At 53.6% G+C, this 16,998-nt stretch overlaps 2 protein-coding genes across 8 annotated transcripts in view; one reads left to right on the top strand and one right to left on the bottom strand.

The window, feature by feature from the left end:
- LOC125443515 (protocadherin beta-16-like) overlaps positions 1-16,998 on the top strand; it is a 431,392-nt gene that overhangs the window by 330,900 nt on the left and 83,494 nt on the right. The gene's annotated exons all lie outside the window — the stretch shown is intronic.
- On the bottom strand, positions 1,319-3,407 carry FZD2 (frizzled class receptor 2). Its single transcript, XM_048515709.1, has one exon. It carries the CDS (start codon positions 3,239-3,241, stop codon positions 1,451-1,453), a length of 1,791 nt encoding a protein of 596 aa, XP_048371666.1. The 5' UTR covers positions 3,242-3,407; the 3' UTR covers positions 1,319-1,450.

Raw genomic sequence — 16,998 nt, 5'->3', positions numbered from 1 at the left:
AATTAAGTGTTAGGATGCAGAGCCATTCTCTTTTGCTGTTGTGTTGCTTAAAAAAAGAAATTACGTGAAACTTTGTGCTGCTGAAAGGCATTTAAGACTTCTTTCCACAATTAAAAAAAATCTCTCAACGGTGCTACAATAGCTAAGATGGGAGGCAGAAAAAAGTGTTACTTTCCCCTCCTAAATACGCCCAAAAAGGGGGGGGGGCAGAAATATATATTTCTTTGTACCACACAGGTTCTTCTGAAGCATATATAACTATTCTAAATCTTGAATAATCTTTATGTCTAAGATCTCACAAAAATTATACCCAAAACACTTATCCGTGGGGTGGTTTCACCACTCTTTCTTTCTTTCTTTCTTTCTTTCTTTCTTTCTTTCTTTCTTTCTTTCTTTCTTTCTTTCTTTCTTTCTTTCCCTCAAAAGATCTATCTCTGGAAAAATGCAACTTTACTGAGAGGCAGCTCCCAAATACATTTGTTTAAAGTTGCTCATTTAAATTTTTTTTTAAAAAAATCTCAAACTGAATTTGCAAAGAACAAGTCTGTTTAATAAAGGAAATGTAGTTTTTAAAAGACACTTCTTGTACAAAAGTTTTAGGAAAAATATAAACGTACAAATGGAACAAAGAGAAATCTGCAGGTTCAGGCAAGGAAACCATTCTTGGAGGTCAAGATTCTTTAGGAGAAATAACCATTGTGTGTAGAAATCCTCAGCCAGGCCCAAATTTCAGGAATGGGGAGGGGAAGACTCCCAGCTTCTCTTCTTTTTATAGATTTCAGAAAATTGCTTGTGAACCTTCCAAAGCAAGAGAGTGAAAATTGGAGGAGACGTGAGAATTCTTCCTGGAACTAGACCACTCTCTGTGGTCTACAAAGGAAGAGTTGTGGGACATGGGGTGGAGGGGTGTGTGTGTGTGTGTCAGGGATACGATTACAGACCCGGCTCTTGTGAAAAGTTCCAGCAAAAATGTCCAATGAAGGGCCAAGCCAAACAGCACACAGTCCTCCAAGCTCCCTGGCAAGGGGAGGGGAGGACAGAAGAAGAAGAAAATATAGTATCCAAAGGAGGGGGAGGGGAAAAAACTTTCCTTTTTTCTGACACTCTCCAAAAGTTTCACGATCCTTGCGGGCGCTCTCTCTCTCTCTCTCTCTCTTTTAAATAGAAATATATAATTAAAATTTACAAATACTATTTACAATTTTAATTACAAAAAAAGTCACCCTTTAATAGTTAATTAAAAAAACCCCTAAAGCAAAAAAAATAAAAATTAGTTGTTTCGTGTTTGTTCAAGAATGCTCGGCTGGCTTCTCTCCGAGGGTGCCGGCCTGACCTGCGCATCTGTCTCTGATTGTCGGGCGACAGGTAGGGAAAGTGCCAGCCCAGGTGCCCCACCAGATGCCCAGGGCCGCTCGCCCGCCCGCCCGTCCGTGGCCCTTCCTTCTTTCCTTCACACGGTGGTCTCGCCATGTTTGCTGTTTGTGAGGCGGGTGTAGAACTTCCTCCAGGAGTGGAGGGTCTTGCCGGACCAGATCCAGAAGCCAGAGGTGATGCCCACGATGAGCGTCATGAGGTACTTGATCATGTAGACGGTGAAGTCCGGGCTCATGCGCGGGGCGTACTGGAGCGGGCAGGGGATGGCCAGGCTCTTGCAGTGCTGGCTGACCCAGCTGCGCTCCCAGTGCTGGCGGAAGGCCTGCTCGTAGAAGTAGCAGGCGATGACGATGGTGGCCGGCACGGTGTACAGCACGCTGAAGACGCCGATGCGCACCATCAGCCGCTCCAGCTTCTCCGTCTTGGTGCCGCCGTGCTTCATGATGGTGCGGATGCGGAAGAGCGAGACGAAGCCGGCCAGCAGGAAGGAGGTGCCCACGAAGAGGTAGACGAAGAGCGGGGCCAGCACGAAGCCGCGCAGCGGGTCCAGGCCGTTGAGGCCCACGAAGCAGACGCCGCTGAGCAGGTCGCCGTCGATCTGGCCCAGGGCCAGCACGGTGATGGTCTTGACGGCCGGCACGGCCCAGGCGGCCAGGTGGAAGTACTGCGAGTGGGCCTCGATGGCCTCGTGGCCCCACTTCATGCCGGCCGCCAGGAACCAGGTGAGCGACAGGATGACCCACCAGAGCGAGCTGGCCATGCTGAAGAAGTAGAGCATCATGAAGAGGATGGTGCAGCCCTCCTTCTTGGTGCCCTGCACCACCGTGCGGAAGCCGTCCTCCTGGAAGCGCTCGTTGCAGGCCACCCGCTCGCCCAGCACGAACCCGGCGATGTAGGCCACCGAGACCATGGTGTAGCAGCCCGAGAGGAAGATGATGGGCCGCTCCGGGTAGCGGAAGCGCTGCATGTCCACGAGGTACGTGGTCACCGTGAAGAAGGTGGAGGCGCAGCACAGCACGGACCACACCAGCACCCACAGCCGGGCGAAGCGCAGCTCCTCGGCGCTGAAGAAGAGGCGGCCCTCGGCGCGGCCGGCCTCGCAGGGCGCGGCGCAGTCCCGCTCGCCCAGGAACTGGTAGTGCAGGTAGGGCGGCACGCGCAGCGCCCGCGGGCACTGGAACGACGGGAAGGGCCGCAGCAGCCGCCGGCGCCGCTCCTCCTCCGCCGCCGCCGCCGCCTCGCCCTCCTCCTCCGACGGGGCGGGCGGCGGCGGCGGGCCGGGCGAGGCGGGGGGCGCGCGGCCGGGCGCGGCGGCGGCGTCGGGGGCGCTGGGGGCCAGGCCCGGCGGGGCGGCGTCGGCGCTGCCGCCGTCGGAGTGGTTCTGGCCCACGCAGATCTGCTCGGCGCCGTGCCGCGGGAAGTGCTCGCAGCGGAGGCGCTCGGGCCACTGGAAGCCGAACTTGTTCATGAGGGCCTCGCAGCCCTGGCGGGCGCGCTCGCAGATGGCGCGGCAGGGCGGGATGGCCTGCTCCAGGACGGTGCAGACGGGCGCGTACATGGAGCACAGGAAGAACTTCAGCTCGGGCGAGCACTGCACCTTCACCAGCGGGTAGAACTGGTGCACCTCCAGGCCGGCGTCCTCCTGGCTCGTGTGGCCCAGCAGGTTGGGCAGGATGGTCTGGTTGTAGGCGATGTCCGTGCACAGCGGGATGGAGATGGGCTGGCAGAAGCCGTGCTCCGGCACCGACAGGCCCTTCTCGGCGCGCGCCCCGCCGCCGCCGCCCCGACGGCGGCCCGGCCCCGCCGCCAGCACCAGCACCGCCGCCACCAGCCGCCACCGGCCCGCGACCAAGCACGAGGGGCGCATCCTGCAACACCCCCCCCTCCGCCCCCACTCACGGCGCCCCCTCCCCGCCGAAGCTGCCGGCCAGCCCCGCGCGCCGCTCACCCGACGACGCCGCCGCCGCACCGACCGCCGGCCTCCCTTTGTGCCTCCCCGGCCCGGCCAGCCCCGTGCAAAGGCAGGCGGGCGCCCCCTGCTCCCCCCCCCCCGGCCCGGGCCAACTTTGCCCGCCTCCCCGCCGCGCCCCCCCCCCCCCCGGCTAAGCCCCTTCCCCAAAAGTGCTCTCCCCCAATCCGATTCAAACCCCGGGACCGACCCTCCTCCCCCTCCCTCCGATTGGTCCGCCGCCCCGGAGGGGGGAAAAGGACGGGGCCGAGAATCAGGCGACCCCCCCCTCCCCGGCGCGCCCCGCCCCTTTCCCAGCGGACTCGCTCATCGAGGCTCCCGGACCAGCCCCGCCCGGCAGCGACGCCCCCGGCTTGGGGGTGGGGGAGGGAAGGGAGCGTCCAAAGGGGTGCTCTCCCCTCCCCCCGCTTCCCCCGATCTTTAGGGCATACTTTGAAAAAAAGGGGGGGGGCTCAGGTTTCTGTCACAGCCTGGCTCCCCCACCCTTACTCATCATAGGATAATGCTCTCTGCTCATGCTCAGAGGTTCTCTGAGCAGGTCCATTCTCCTCTCCCGCCGCTGATGACCCCGCCCTCTTGGTTCAAGGGGGGAGGGGGGGAGTGAGTGCGGCTGGACTTTTGTTTTAAGGCTCCAGATACAATCGAGCCGTGTGAAATCGTGAATTTTCTCCACTGGTTGGGGGAGGCGTGGTGGGGCGTGCTTCCTTCCCCATCTGCATGGGGCTGGGCTGGCTTGCCTGAGTCACCTTATGCCCCAGCGTCTTAGCCTGGCGCACGGAGGGCCAAGGATGCTGAGGTCCCCACCTGCCGCCAACAGAGCTTGCAGGCTGCCGCTTGTCACCGTCGGGGAACGGTTTGCCCGTCCCCACAGAGCTCAGAAGTGCCATCTTGTCCCAGCTGTTTATTTGTTTAAAACATCTGCCGCCTGTCTGAAGCTCCTTGAATCTCCTTGCACTGTCGAAAAGGCGCAGAGGTTGCCTCTGAAATGTTTGAAGTGAGACTTACTGCTTGGGCTCTCCCACATGCCTGCTGACCCCACCGCTCGACCACTGATGTTGCAGCCGAACCGTGCAGTTTTATCAAGACTGACGCTGCAGACTGCGCATCCTCTAAGAACAGCACGACTACACCGGAGTCCCCTGCAGCAGACTCTGGGCCGGACACGAAGGTCCCTGGAATGATCCAACCGTGGCCCCAAGGAATAATAGATGACTCTTCTCTGATGGTCAAGAAGATCTCGTTTTCAGACTGTGGAAGTGCCCACAAGGTCTCACCAGAGGTGGGATCCAGCAGGTTCTCACAGGTTCCCAAGGGTAGGTTACTAATTTATTGTGTGTGCCGAGAGGGGGTTACTAATGGGTGATTTTGCCCCGTGATTTTTGCCTTAGTTACACCCCTCCTCTCAGCAGTAGCGCGCAGAACTTGAAGCAGTCTAGCAGGAGGTGCACCGGCGTGCGTGGCAGCCTGTGCCTGCGTGCATTCGTTTCCCGCCCAAGGACCGGCGCAGCGGCTGCGTCCTTGCCACAGCCCCGCCCAGGAATGCCCCGTCCCTGGATTGCCTGGCCACGCCCCCATCGTGCCCTGCCCAGCCCCATTGACGCTACGCCACAGTTTGAATCCCACCACCATGGGAACCTGTTACTAACATTTTTGGATCCCACCACTGGGTCTAACCCTGACTTATTGCTGCCTGTTACCAAGAAACAGCCTGGCCCTGCAGTGGGAGCCATTACTGAGCAGACGTGCCGCTTCTCAGCACAGCACTTGCGCAATATGGCCAAGAGCGGCCGTTCAGACTTTGCACGTGAGGGAATTTGGGCCAGGCGAGTTCCCCTGACAATCATGTTGTTGCTGAACGTCCTGTCATCTCTGCGGAGGACCGGTTTGGTTGATCATTGGGACTCGGCGGAGTGGGCAGTCCTCCTTCGGGGCAGGCTGATGCATTTGGTAGCACAGGAAGGAACGGAACATGGTCCTATACATCTCTGGCATTCAGGATGCAAACTGTCTGGGCTGTGCATCTCTGGCATTCAGCCCGGCGAAGTTGAAATCGCAGTGAGCATCACACCCTGTCAGCCCTAGTTGACTTTACAACAGTGATGGCGAACCTATGGCACGGGTGCCAGAGGTGGCACTCAGAGCCCTCTCTGTGGACCCGCGCAAACAGAGTTCATCATGTGGGGGTGGGAATCACCCTCCCACACACACATCTAGGCTGGCCTGGGCCGCAGGGCTTGATTATTAGCAATAAACCTAATAACTAGTTTTGGGGAAGCAGTGTAGGTAACCCTGTTAAGTGCTGTTAAACCCCACTGATTTTCATGCAAAGAACTAAAGCACGATCCTTTACCTGGGAGTAAGCTCAGTTGCTGGCAATGGGGTTTGCTTCTGAGTAAACCCTCCTAGGGTCGTGATTCACCCGTTTGAAGAGTTGCATGGTTGCTTCAAAGCAAAGCCACCGACTACCACCAAGCTTACTCCCGAGTAACGCACGCCTTGGAGCCAACCGTTTTTTCTATACTAAAACCTCAGTATTCAGGTTAAATTGCCGTGTTGGCACTTCGCGATAAATAAGTGGGTTTTGGGTTGCAGTTTGGGCACTTGGTCTCAAAAAGGTTCGCCATCACTGCTTTACAAGATCTTATATAAGTGGGTCCAGAGGAGGGCAACCAAAATGGGAAAAAGTCTGGAGTCCATGCCCTACGAAAAGAGGCTTAGATAGCTGGGGTTGTCTAGTCTGGAGATGCGTAGGTTAAGGGGGACATGATAGCCACATTTAAATATTTGAAGGAATGTCATGTCAAAGAGGGAGCGAGCTTGTCTTCTGCTGCCTCAGAGACTAGGACACGAGTAATGGATTCAAGGTGAAGGAAAAGAGATTCCACCTTAACATTAGGAAGAACTTCCTGACTGTCAGGGCTGTTGGACAGTGGAATTCACTGCCTCAGAGAGCGGTGGAGTCTTTTCCTTTGGAGGTTTTTAAACAGAGGCTGGATGAACATATGTCGGGAGTGCTTTGATTGTGTGTCCCTGCATGGCAGGGGGTTGGACTTGTGGCCTTTGGGGTATCTTCCAACTCTATGATTCTATGATAATTTGGTCAAATGCAGGGAAAGGAAACACAGGTTGAAGTCCCTGCTGTGTGTGGCTCCCAGCAGGTCACTCACAGCACGATCTCTGCCAGGGAGAACTCTGAACAAAGGTGAAAACTAAGGCAAGTTGGGAAGGACTCCAAGAGCATCTCCTCAAGCCCAGCAGGTGGGCAACAGCCTGGTCAACAGGAGCCTCCGTAAAGCAACACAGGCCATGGCACAACAACTTTGCTTTGCCTATGCACGGAGGGGTGCCATGAGAAACCGAGCGGGGCGGGGAGGGGAGAGACAGACAGACACGCAAGGCTTCTTAGCCCCCCACTCCACGGAGCAAAGTGGGAAATCTTCTGAACAGCCACTAAAGCTGGAGGAAGGTTCCACCGGGCTGTTTTCTCCAGCCAGACTTCATGCCAGAATCTGGCAGTGGCAGAAGAAGAAGAAGAAGAAGGAGGAGGAGGAGGAGGAGGAGGAAGAGGAGGAAGAAGAGGAAGAGGAAGAAAAAGAAGAAGAAGAGGAGGAGGAGTAGGAGGAGGAGTTTGGATTTATATCCCCCCTTTCTCTCCTGCAGAAGACTCAAAGGGGCTGACAATCTCCTTGCCCTTCCCCCCTCACAACAAACACCCTGTGAGGTAGGTGGGGCTGAGAGAGCTCTGAGAAGCTGTGACTAGCCCAAGGTCACCCAGCTGGCGTGTGTGGGAGTGCACAGGCTAATCTGAATTCCCCAGATAAGCCGTTTTATCCTCACAACAACCTGGTGGGGTAGGCTAGGCTGAGAATACGTAACTGGCCTGAGGTCACCCAATGAGCTTCTGCGGCAGAGCAGGGGTCCAAACCCGTGCCTCCCAGTCCGACACTCCAGCCACTACCTCACGCTGGCCTAGGCTGGTGGTTTTGGTGGGCCACCAGAAAAGACAGGAGGGAAAGGGAGGAGGCACCTGGAGAGATTCCCCCCCCCCCCCCGCAAAGATGCAGACAGCATCAGTGAACATGGGTCCTACATTGCCAAGTTATTTTATTTATTTATTCTTTCAACTTTTATACCGCCCCACCCCCGAAGGGCTCTGGGCGGTGTACAACAGACAGTCACATAAAGAAAGCAGCTAAAACCTTTGAAAGCAGCGATAAAAATAAAGGTTAAACATAACAACTAATTATTACGAATAAAAGCGGCGTCCAGCAACCCCATTTTTTGACGGTTATCCCCGCTGTGTTGCCGGCATCTCACAGTTGCGTCCTGCCCATTCCCTGATCTGGCTTCCAATGTTTTAAAGACTGTCTGGCCCAGAAAATGGCATTTCTCTTTATTTATGCCTGGGAGTATATTTTCAAAGGGCTAACAGGTGTAGGGGCATTTATTTGATTGGCTGAGGGGCGTGTCGGCCGCCTGACAATCTCCACCCTTTGGTGAGCAGGGCCATCCCTTAAAGAAGTCTCTGCAATGGCTGGATTGCTCCCTGCATATAATTGCCTTTTTTTACTAACAAAGAAATCCATTATGGCCCCCTTGTCCCTCAGTGGCACCTCAAAGCAAGATAATTCTTTTTGCGATGACGGTTTATTTGGGGGAAAGAGGGGGGCTGAGGCTGGGTTGGGAAGAGGAGCAGCCGGAGAAGAGAGCTTAATTATGCAAAGTGTGGGGGTCATTAACAGGGAGACCTTAAAGCAAAGTTAATGACATTGTAATTATTTGGGACCATTAGACATTGGGATCCCACCCTGTTTTATGGAGAGAGGCAGGAAGGATTAAAGTGGAGTGCAACTGCAAAGATTGTCATGCCCTTATATAAAGCCGTGGTGCGACCGCACTTGGAGCACTGTGTCCAGTTCTGGTCACCACATCTCAAAAAGGATATCGAAGAGATAGACAAAGTGCAGAGAAGGGCAACGAGGATGATGGAAGGACTGGAGCACCTTCCTTATGAGGAGAGGCTGCAGCGTTTGGGACTCTTTAGTTTGGAGAGGAGGCGTCTGAGGGGGGATATGATTGAAGTCTATACAATTATGCATGGGGTAGAAAATGTGGATACTGAGACATTTTTCTCTCTTTCTCACAATACTAGAACCAGGGGGCATCCGTTGAAAATGCTGGGGGGAAGAATTAGGACTAATAAAAGGAAACACTTCTTCACGCAACGTGTGATTGGTGTTTGGAATATGCTGCCACAGGAGGTGGTGATGGCCACTAACCTGGATAGCTTTAAAAGGGGCTTGGACAGATTTATGGAGGAGAACTCAATCTCTGGCTACCAATCTTGATCCTCTTTGATCTGAGATTGCAAATGCCTTAACAGTCCAGGTGCTCAGGAGCAACAGCTGCAGAAGGCCATTGCTTTCCCATCCTGCGTGTGAGCTCCCAAAGGCACCTGGTGGGCCACTGCGAGTAGCAGAGTGCTGGACTAGATGGACTCTGGTCTGATCCAGCTGGCTTGTTCTTATGGAGTGGTCAAGAGAGAGATTTTGAATTGAAACCTCCCCCCCCCCACACACACACACAATTTAAGATAAAGAAGACTGAACATTTCTTCCATTAACTTGTTTCGGTTTTGTTTTTTTCTTACACTGGGATTGTCATTAGAAGAGGAGCAGAAAAGTTTTTCTTTTGTTTTCTTTCGAGACTATTTCTTCACCTCGTGGATTTCCAAATGAGATCGAGAGATTAAATAATCCCCCCAGACCGTTTGCATGACACCGTCTCTTTTAATGGCTCCCTGGGACAGAGGTGGGGGCCGCATCTCTTGTGTAAACACTGCGGAAATAAATGAATCCATCATCCCTTTTTTACAGGGAGCGAAATCAAAATGAGCCGACGCATCCGGTACAAGGGGAAACGCCTTCTCTAATCCCGGCCCCATGGAGATCCATTCATTGAGGCTTTGGCATCCCACAAGGCTTTTTAAAAATCCTGCCACAGTGATAACATGTTGTCTTCTGGCTGCACATCTGTGGCAGACACAAGCCCCCCCAGAGTCACATGTTCCTACCCCCCCACACAAAAAAAAACCCCAAACAAAGACTGCTTTACCAGAATCATAGAATTCAGGGCAACTTGTGCTGCTTTCTAGGAATTGCTGCTTGCATTGTGAGTGTTTGACTGGTTTCCCCCAGAAGACAAAACCTCATACGTGGAATGGCGGAGCCTCACAACTAACACCAGGCTCTGAGTTAAGATAGAGGGTGGAGGAATGAAGCATGAAAGCCATACTTTGCCGGAGGTCACCTCCCCAAGTGCTGAACCCGGCTGCGAAGCAAATCTGCACATCAGGAACCCTAAACCAACCACCCCTCTGTGACCCTCACTGGCCCAGGCCACAAATGTCTTGGGCAGATGTCATTTCTTTATTTCAAGTTCTTCTTTTCTTCTCTTGCTCTAAGGAATTCCCACCCCCCAACCCGGCACACGTACCAGAGTGGCATCTGGGATCTACAATCATAGCCAGCCATCTGCTTTGTGCCTAGAGTCGGGTCTGCAACCTGTGGCTCTCCAGTTGTTCATGGACTACAATTCCCATCAGCCCCTGCCAGCATGGCCATGTCTGCAACCTGTGGTTCTCCAGATGTTCATGGACTACAATTCCCATCAGCCCCTGCCAGCATGGCCAATTGGCCAGTGGACTACAATTCCCATCAGCCCCTGCCAGCATGGCCAATTGGCCAGTGGACTACAATTCCCATCAGCCCCTGCCAGAAAGGCCATGTCTGCAACCTGTGGTTCTCCAGATGTTCATGGAGTACAATTCCCATCAGCCCCTGCCAGCATGGCCAATTGGCCAGTGGGCTACAATTCCCATCAGCCCCATGCCAGCATGGCCAATTGGCCAGTGGACTACAATTCCCATCAGCCCCTGCCAGAAAGGCCATGTCTGCAACCTGTGGCACTCCAGATGTTCATGGACTACAATTCCCATTAGCCCCTGCCAGCATAGCCAATTGGCCAGTGGACTACAATTCCCATCAGCCCCTGCCAGAAAGGCCATGTCTGCAACCTGTGGCTCTCCAGATGTTCATGGGCTACAATTGGCCATGCTGGCAGGGGCTGATGGGAATTGTAGTCCATGAACATCTGGAGGCACAGGTTGAAGACATGGCCTTTCTTTCTAAACAAGTCGCTCTGTTTTCTGTCCCACCCTCTTCCCTTCTCCTTCCGTCCACCGACTCCAGTTAGCCTCTGCGGCCTCTCACTTAGTGGCCGCAACTCTTTCCCTGCCATATTTCTAAACTCTCCCCCCCTTCCTAGTTCTCTCCTCACAACTTGGGCTTTTCATCCAAGCCCGTTTTTCTCCTGTGGGCAACCTGACCCTTGATAAGCAGCTCTCTCTCTCCCACACACCCCCTCTTCCCTTTTCTGCCGTCTCCCTTTCCTCCTCCCCCCCACCTCCCCCTTTTTCTCTGATACCTAGCTCAGAGTTGGGCTTTTGTCCCTGCAGCAACTGACCCCATCCCAGAATAGTCCGTGATTGATTGTTTCAGGCCCTCTCTCCCCTCCTTCCCGCCCCCAGTGAAAGTGAGTCAGGATCTCTCTGAAGTTGTATTGGGGGAAGAATGCTTTCAGGGCTCCCGTTTGCCTTTTTCCCGGGTGGCTCTGAAATATCTTGCAGAAGATGCTTTTGACTTTCCCTGCAGACTTACAGGCTGGCTAGTCGCTCTAAAAAAAGTTCCCCAGCCGGTGGGGTTAGATCTACCCTATACCAGTGATGGTGAACCTTTTCGAGGCCGAGTGCCCAAACTGCAACCCAAAACCCACTTATTTATTGCAAAGGGCCAACACGGCAATTTAACCTGAATACTGAGGTTTTAATTTAGAAAAAAACGGTTGTCTCCAAGGTGCGCGTTACTTGAGAGTAAGCTTGGTGGTAGTTGGTGGCTTTGTTTTGAAGCAACCGTGCAACGCTTCGAAAGGGTGAATCACGACCCTAGGAAGGTTTAGAAGCAAGCCCCATGGCCAGCAACCGTGCTTACTCCCAGGTAAAGGATCGTGCTTTAGTTCTTCGCGTGAAAATCAGTGGGGTTTAACAGCGCTTAACAGGGTTACCTACACTGCTTCTCCAAAACTGTGTCTTAGATTTAATGCTAATAATCTCCCTGAAATAATTACTATTATCACATGACGAACTCTGTGCACGCGTGCCCACAGAGAGGGCTCTGAGTGCCACCTCTGGCACCCGTGCCATAGGTTCGCCACCACTGCCCTATACCCACATCTTGGGAGAAAAAGGCAACCAAACGTTTCTGGAACTGCAGGGACTGGTGTGTAATGAAACCCTCCTCTTTGCCACATCTCCCTCTTTCCCAAAGAAGATTAAAACATTGAGAAATGTAATTTATGGAACAAAAGAAACAAACTTTTAAAGACAAACGCTAGATAATGAAAATGTCCAGGCATTAAATCCTCAGCAAGGGACAGTTTGCAATTTCATGCAGCGTAGCCGTAGACACACTTAGGAATCCAGTGTTGAATGTATGCTCCCGTCTGTTACCTTCTGGTGCCGGACTTTCCCTTTCTTGCTGAAGAAAACAAAAACATCCCACACCTCTGGAAAGGTTCCTGCCGTCCCAGACCATAGTGTGGCCGGGTCACAATTCTGCTCCCCCCCCCCCCACACACACACACCTTCCCATGCAGGGCTTTAAGTGACCTTTTTTTGGTGCTGTGTTTCTCTGACTGAGTATATTTTTGCACAAATGTTGAAAACAGCCTGTCCGTTTTTAGGGTGCCAGTTGGGAAACAGCGGGTGGAACCGGGTCTCTCTGAGACGCAAAGCCCGATCTTGTTTCCTGCTCCATTTCCCCCACCCCCAATTCCTTTAATTTAAAATCACCCAGCAGGTCCAAATTTCTGGGAAGTGCAGATTCCGCAGGGAGGGAGGGAGGGAGGGGCTCATATGCAGAATTTAAAGGGGCCCAGGCCCAGTTTCCACGAGGAAGTGTGAGCAGATGCTGGTTCTCAGCCACTTGTAGCACCACTGAGAGTGAGGCTGGTGGAAGCTGGCACAACAGTGGCAAAGAGGAGAAGGAGCAGGAGGAGCAGCGGTGGCTGACCTTCGGGGCTGTCGGGGAGGGGGTGCCCAGCCATCAGGCAAAAGCAGAGGTGGGATCCAGCAGGTTCTCACCAGATCCCGAGAGTGGGTTACTAATTATTTGTGTGTGCCGAGAGGGGGTTACTAACTGGGTCCGCTTTTCCGTTAGAAATTCCATTAGGTCCAAAAGTCATAAAGTCCTGTTGTTTCCTATGTGGCTGGTTAGCGAAGGTAGAAAACGGGATAATTCTCCCCGTTGGGCTGTTTTAAAAACATGTTTTAGAAATATGGTAAAGTTCCTTGTTGAAGGAAAGTATCCTCCTTTTGATTTCTAGAAACAAAATTAAGTATTTGAAAGTATTAAGTATTTGACAGGCAGTCAATTGGAGGAGAAGTAGTTGTTTCTGTTGGCAGTAGACGATAGGACTTGCTAGAATGAGTTCAAATTATGGACAGAAAGAGACCAGCGGGAAATTAGGAACTTTTTTTTTACAGTAAGAGTTTTTTACAGTCACAGAGAAATTATGAATGCCCCGCCCCCAGAATGCCTGGCCACGCCCCTGTCGTGCCCCGCCCAGCCCCATTGGCACTACACCACTGTTTGAATCCCACCACCAAGGGAACCTGTTACTAAAATTTTTGGATCCCACCACTGGGCAAAAGCTCTGCTCAGTAGCAACAGGACCCGGAAAACCCAAGGGCAGCTCTCCAGACAAACCCCGTCAGCAAGTACTTGGAAGGGTTGGCTGGGGGGGGGGGCGCACAGGTGCTGCAGCACTGCAAGGGCTTGGCTGGTTGCACCCGTTACTGGCACACAAGCAGACGGGCCACCCCTCTTGGTCCTGCGCATGCCAGCCAAGGCCAAGCCACACTAGTTGTTTGGGCCCAGCCAGCAGCAGCGCCACCGTCACGGGAGGGGCCGGGGACCACTTGCTGGGGGCTTGGCGCAGGCCCAGGAGAGCCTCGTTCCCACCTTCCCTCCAGAATGGCAGCAGCAGCAGGGCCCTCCATGCAGTGGTGGGATCCAAAAATTTTAGAAACAGGTCCCCACGGTGCTGGGATTCAAACTGTGGCGTAGCGCCAATGGGGCTGGGCGGGGCGCGACAGGGGCGTGGCCGGGCATTCTGGGGGCGGGGCATTCCTGGGCGGGGCTGTGGCCGGTCCTTGGGCGGGAAACGAATGCACGCAGGCGCAGGCTGCCATGCACGCCGGTGCACCTCCTGCTAGACTGCTTCAAGTTCTGCGCACTACTGCTGAGAGGAGGGGCGTAACTAAGGCAAAAATCACGTGGCAAAATCACCAATTAGTCACCCCCTCTCGACACACAAATAAGTAGTAACCTACTCTCAGGAACCTGCGAGAACCTGTCGGATCCCACCTCTGCCTCCATGAAGCTGTTTCGGCTGGCGGGAGGAGGCCCTGCAGCCGTGACAGCAGCAGCAGGAGGGCCCTCAGTGGGAGAGGGCGGCTGAGGAAGGCTGAGCCCTTCCGCTGTGGATGGGGACTTCCGCCTCCGGTCCTTTTGTGACCTGCCGCCTTCCTGCTCTCTCAGTCCACCCGGGGCTGCTTTGGAGGCTGGTTGTGCTCCAGTGTCCCGCTGCAGATTCTGCAGCCTAAATGGGCAGGTCACCTTGATCTCACGCTGTCCCCTTATTAGGGAAATGTTTCCAAGAGCCTTCATTCCTTCAACTGACGATGCACAACATCTGATCCGCCCCGTAGTCTGTGGCTTGGCTCCCTTTCCCGAGCAACGTGCCGTGCCAGACATCTGGGCTGCTTGTGTAAGCTCTCTGCCGTGGATTCCTTTGCAGTCCTTGGCAGGGGCGTAATGCCCATTGGGCAAGGTGGGCAGCTGCCCAGGGCACCACCTTGTGGGGGGCATCAAAATGCAGGGCTCGTTTTTGGGTATTTTGGTGGTTTTCCATTTTTGGCCTGCAGGAGGTGCAGTTTTTAGGCTAGCGGCACCAACATTTCAGGGATTTTTTGGGAGACTCTCCTGATGATATCACCCAGGTTTGGTGAGGTTTGGCTCTGGGAGTCCAAAGTTATGGACTCCCAAAGGGAGTGCCCCCATACCCCATTGTTTCCAATGGGAACTAATGCACCCCCTGCAGGCACCAATGTTGTGGTGCAAAAAATTTTTTGGTCATGGTGGAGTGGCTGCCCATGGGGTGGGGTGGGGGGGGCATCCTACTCAGGTTTTGCCCAGGGCTACAGTTTGCCTCGTTACTTGCCTGGTCCTTGGGCAAAAGCGCCTGGCCTTTTGTGGTGGCCTTCCAGCTGGAAGGGAAGGGTCACGGGCAGTGGTGGTATTCAAATAATTCAACAACCAGCTCCAGTGGTGGGGATTCAAGTAATTTAACAACTGGTTGTTTGCAAGCACCATTTTAACAACCGGTTCTGCCGAAGTGGTGCGAACCGGCCGAATGCCACCACTGGTCACAGGCGGCCCCCAGATGGCCCAACGATAGTGAGCCAGCCCCACTAAGTGTGGCCAGAAGAAACCTCTGCATTATCCCGCAAGCCAAAAGGACCCCACCTGGAAAGCATGCCCCTGGCCTCGATACATGGAGGCTGAGGAGGGGGCTACGGGTTCAAGGACCGGGGCAGGAGAAATGGGAGGGGACAGAGCAGGAAGGGTGGGAGGGGCAGAATTGGAGGAGGACGCGGCAGAAGTGGGGATAGGGGGCGAGTGGGACAGAGGGCTGTAGAGGAGGGAAGAAAATGTGAAGGAGGAGCAGGAGGTGGTGGAAGGCAGCCAATTCTGGTCCTCAGCACCCCCACCCCTTCAGTCCTTAGGGGTCATCAGAGACCTCTAGAGTGCCCTACCGGGCCACCGTAGGCCACCACCTAATTGGGGAGGGGGCCTTACGTCTGACCAAAGTACAGGCAGAATTCCTGTGCTGTCAGGAAGGAATTGCCAGCTGGTGCCGGTGCCTTTTGTTTTAACAGGCCAAAGTGTTTGTGTGTGTGTGTGGGGGGGGGGGATAAGGTGTCTCTCCCACCACGGGCTTGCAGCACCACAGCTATGAAAGGTGTAAATATTTTCTAGAGTGCCTCCTAGATATTTTCTTCCTTAATAACGTACTCTATGGATATCTTACATTTACTTTTTAAGGAACGGGCTAGGTCACTATTTCATGAAAAGGCCGTTAGGTGACCGAGAATTAAATACTTAAAAACAAAAAACAAACACTAAATAGAGCAGAAAAGAATGTATCAACTGACAGCAGCAAATTAATTGAAATTAGAATGTCAGTAAAACCTCCACAAAATAGGAAAGTGTAGAAGAAGAAGAAGAAGAAGAAGAAGAAGAAGAAGAAGAAGAAGAAGAAGAAGAAGAAGAAGAAGAAGAAGAAGAAGAGGAGGAGGAGGAGGAAGAGGAGGAGGAGGAGGAGGAGGAAGAGGAGTTTGGATTTATATCCCCCTTTCTCTCCTGCAGGAGACTCAAAGGGACTGACAATCTCCTTGCCCTTCCCCCCCTCACAACAAACACACTGTGAGGTGGGTGGGGCTGAGAGAGCTCCGAAGAACTGTGACTAGCCCAAGGTCACCCAGCTGGCATGTGTGGGAGTGCACAGGCTAATCTGATTCCCCAGATAAGCCTCCACAGCTCAAGCGGCAGAGTGGGGAATCAAACCCGGTTCCTCCAGATTAGAATGCACCTGATGTTGGGTCAACCAAAAGGTGTTTCGTACCTCTGCCTAGAGGGGAAGTCTATGATTGGGGTGCCCTTAGAGGAGGAGGAGGAGGAGGAGTTTGGATTTATATCCCCGCCCTTTCTCTCCTGTAAGGAGACTCCCTGAAAAGGCCCGTCTGTCTAGTCACCCCGTCATTCTCAGATGCTGGAGGGACCAGACGCGATCTTTCTATGCGGACGTACTAGAATGCTGGGCAGGTTCTTATTGATACAAATGTGACAGGGCTCATTTGCCTGAGCTGTGCATTTTAGATGGTAGCTGGTGCCAGTGAGTCAGTTGTAAGGCAAAGTTGGGGTGGGGTTGCTTAGTGAAAGCATCTGTTTTACTTGGTTGGAGGAAGCATTTTTGGAAGGCTTAATTCTTTCACTGCCGGGCTTTTCCCCAATCCACCCCCAGTTTCTGCCCATAGACCCCACCCAGATTCCAGAATTTTGCCACAGGGGCTGCTGGCAGCCCTAAGATCTGGCTGCTTACATTCCACGCAGTTGCCGAATTAGTAAAAAGTTCAGCTTCCAGTTTCAAGCAAAGACAAGCAAAGCCAACCCACGGCCACCTCGTAGGGTTTTCAAGATGTCCGGAGGTGGTTTGCCATGGCCTGTCTCTGCAAAGCAGTCATGGGTCGATTCCGCACTTGGGTTATCGACCTAAGTTCGAGCTGCGTTCGACCTAAGTGCTCCACACAACCACTGGGATCGACTTGGTTTTGTACCAGCTTCGCGCCGTGTAACGGGCAAATTTCCGACTCCAGCTGGGAACTACTACTTTTTCAGGGAACCGCGCTTGAACTCGATTCCAGTAAAGTGCAGAATCTCTGGTGCCAGGAGTCCCCCATTTAGCCAATCACAGCT

The sequence above is a fragment of the Sphaerodactylus townsendi genome, linkage group LG14, assembly GCF_021028975.2.
Source record: "Sphaerodactylus townsendi isolate TG3544 linkage group LG14, MPM_Stown_v2.3, whole genome shotgun sequence".
Lineage (NCBI taxonomy): Eukaryota > Metazoa > Chordata > Lepidosauria > Squamata > Sphaerodactylidae > Sphaerodactylus > Sphaerodactylus townsendi.
The sequence above is the reverse complement of the archived record's forward strand: the minus strand, read 5'-3'. Positions and strand labels throughout refer to the sequence as shown.